Source organism: Vigna umbellata, chromosome 5 (assembly GCF_029865625.1).
Source record: "Vigna umbellata cultivar VRB3 chromosome 5, Vumbellata_1.0, whole genome shotgun sequence".
Classification (NCBI taxonomy): Eukaryota; Viridiplantae; Streptophyta; class Magnoliopsida; order Fabales; family Fabaceae; genus Vigna; species Vigna umbellata.
In genome coordinates this window covers 62,056,978-62,060,024 of record NC_142169.1, presented here as the reverse complement: position 1 = coordinate 62,060,024, position 3,047 = coordinate 62,056,978, and the positions used below count along the sequence as shown (strand labels likewise).

At 33.5% G+C, this 3,047-nt stretch overlaps 1 protein-coding gene across 1 annotated transcript; it reads right to left on the bottom strand.

The window, feature by feature from the left end:
* Positions 1-928: 928 nt before the first annotated feature.
* LOC124846082 (nicotianamine synthase-like) lies at positions 929-2,164 on the bottom strand. The gene has a single exon (XM_047323302.2). The coding sequence runs from the start codon at positions 2,040-2,042 to the stop codon at positions 1,101-1,103; it is 942 nt and encodes a 313-aa protein (XP_047179258.1). The 5' UTR covers positions 2,043-2,164; the 3' UTR covers positions 929-1,100.
* Positions 2,165-3,047: the final 883 nt, after the last annotated feature.

Genomic DNA, 3,047 nt, shown 5'->3' with positions numbered 1-3,047 from the left:
TTATCAATTGTAAACTGAACTTAAAATATTACATAATATATCTATTATTAAAATTCATTAATAAACTAATTTATATAACTTTTATTACAAATAAATTTTTTATTGGTAATAGATTTGATAGCACCAAAAAAATTCATGGATAAATACGTATAGGATTTTTTTTAAAGTTTTTATTCATTTTGTGATAAAATTCATATTAAAATTTTTCAATAATTCTTATTTTAAATTCATCAGTCATTAATTTTTTTTAATATTTATAGATAATTAAATTTTTAAAAAATTCATCTATAATTGATTATTATTTTTAATCCGTTAATATTTAAATTTTTTTGGGATTGCCATATTACATTTGCTAAGTAACTAAAATCCGTTTTTGTAATTGAACTAAAAAGTTCCTTACATTAATTCCCTTATTATGTCCTTACTAATATCATAGTCAATTCATAAAAATATAAAAAGTTTATATGGTAAAATTTGCAAAATTAAAAATTTAATGGCAAAATTACAAAAATTGTAAAAATCCAGGGAAAATATTTATTATTAAGCTTAAAAAGTTAGGCTTTATATTCATTTAATTCAATGTAAATGAACTGTAGAGTTTTTATATTGTGTATAATACCTATAAATTTAAGTGCTGTTTGATTTCAAAAGTTGTTAAAGCATTTATTTAATTTAATTTTATTATTTTACAATGAGTTTTATTTTTTTAATATTTTTTTACAAGTATAAGTTGGATGATTTGCATTTCAATTTTTAAATTAGATAATTTCTTTCTTCTATAATTTTAATGTTTTGATTTTGTAAAAAAAAAAAATAATCAGCTCAGTTTTGAACAGAGATCACTGTCCAATTATTGTCCAAAAACTTTCAAAGAGACAATAGTGAAGTTTTCTGAGTGGAGGAAAAGAGAAGAAGCAGAAGGTGAGATGTTAACAAAACAGGTTTTATTATCCAACAACAATAATGTCATGCTGGTGATACACTTCTTGTGTAATAATAACTGCTAATGCAATATCACATCATATAACATCACATCATATGTTAGTAGATGATGATTTATGATGGACGACACAAATTAAGGAGCCACCATGTCCCTCCCCTCAAGCTTGATCCTCAACTGTCAACTCCTCAATAACCTTCCCATGGTTGAAGGGATTAAACCCTTCAACTCCATAGCATTTGCTAGCCAACACTGCTGAATAAGTCCCTTGATTCACCAAATGCTTGCGTGCAACAATAACTGAGTTAATAACCTCATCAGTGGGGTGAAAAACCGAGAGAACTTCAAAACCTTTGAGATCGGAAGAAAGATCAACCACCGGGTAGAGGAAGGCTCTAGCACCATGTGCACTCCTCAACAGCAAAATAGCTCCTGGAGCCATGAACTTGGCAAGGTGTTTGATGACTTCTGCTTTATCCTTATGGTCCATGCCCACAAGTGCTGCCAAGTAGACCACGTTATAGTCCTTGAGGCCATTTGACACGTTTAGAATATCATTAGTGTGGAAGAACATTCTCTTGGACAAGTCAGGATCCGCAGAGACCAAGCCATAAGCCTTGGCATTTGCCAAAGGATCTATGTCGTAGTTGTGGAAGCATGTCTGCCTGAGATAATGGGTGGCCAAAATGATTGAGGTGAGAGGAAGGGGACCTGAGCCCACAAAGGCAAGTTGGGAGGGGACTTGTTGGGTGCAGTGTGTGGTGAGCATGGTGAACTCCAAGTGACTTAGTTTGAGGTAATTAGAGTAGTAGGGGAAGAGTTTCATGTGGTTTAAAGGATTTTCATATGATCCTATGATGGTTGAGTAGTGACTCTCAAGAAGTCCCTCAGCTTTCCCACAAAGTCTAATGAGCTTTGCTACGGTTTCTCTAACCTGTTGGCTCAGCTGAGAAACATCTATTTGACATGGGGTGGTGCAAATCGTGACAAGTTGGGTGAAGAGGTTGTTGACATGGCTGGAGGGGTTGAGGTCTCCAAGTTTGGAGATTTCCTCATAGATTTCACATACCTTTCCTACTATCACTTCCTGTTGGCTCTCCATCTAGTATGACTGATTAAAGAACTTGCACAGAAGAAGGACAAAGGACAATAGGAATGAGTGATGGCAAGGACTCTTGCTAGCTCCTCACCCTGAATTCCAGTTTCACAGCACCCTTCACTCCAAGACTGTGTTCTGTTTAGGCTTTAGAGGCTATTATATACCATTGCTTTACGGTCACTTTTGGTGCAACTTGATGTAAGAGTCCCATTTGCTGTTTATCTCTTAATTAAATAATGGTGAAGTGCATGAGGCAGTGCGGCACTACATTCAAGACAAAGTCACCTAAGAAAGCTATTATTGCTTGCGAGCATCCTAAAAAGAAAAGACAAAATCACTGTTTTATACTTCAAAAATCGATACGAACCAAGGCATAAATAAATGTTTGACTATGGACTTAAAGTGTAGGAAATGAAGGCATAAGTGCGTTGTGACAACCAAATGCATTCTCTTACAGCTCCATCACTAATAGTGAAAATAAAGATAGGGGAGCTAGGAGATAAGACATATATATGGCAACATTGTGCAACATTTTTCACTGAAATTCTGAATAACATATTTGAATAATGTAAGCATTTAGAATTCCAAAAAGAAGTGATAAGAAGAGAAAAAAGGTTACCATGGTTTTGAATTTGGATAATGAACCATCATATGTTCAAGAACTTTTATATCATGCTGTCCTTAGATAATTATCATCATTAGTAGCATATACCTCAGTGTCTGTATTTATCATCACAACTTACATTTTATTTTTTTCATGTTAGGTGTTAAGGATATATAACTTTAGTAGGGCAGTGGTTGTGGTTGATAAAGGGTTTTAATTTGAAATCTGGAATTATAAGTCCTACCTCTTCATGGTGATTTAATCTTAACAAGTTCTCTTCTCCTCAAACTATTTCAGCTTTATATGACTCACACCTTTGTTTTTTTTTCATTTCACTGCTCTCACACTGTCAAACAACCTTGTTCACGAGAGAGATTAAAAGTTTTGCAGGTTTCATGCTTATT

Bases quoted from the DNA above. Each gene is read 5' to 3' on its own strand.
- LOC124846082 (XM_047323302.2), bottom strand. From the start codon at position 2,042: ATGGAGAGCCAACAGGAAGTGATAGTAGGAAAGGTATGTGAAATCTAT.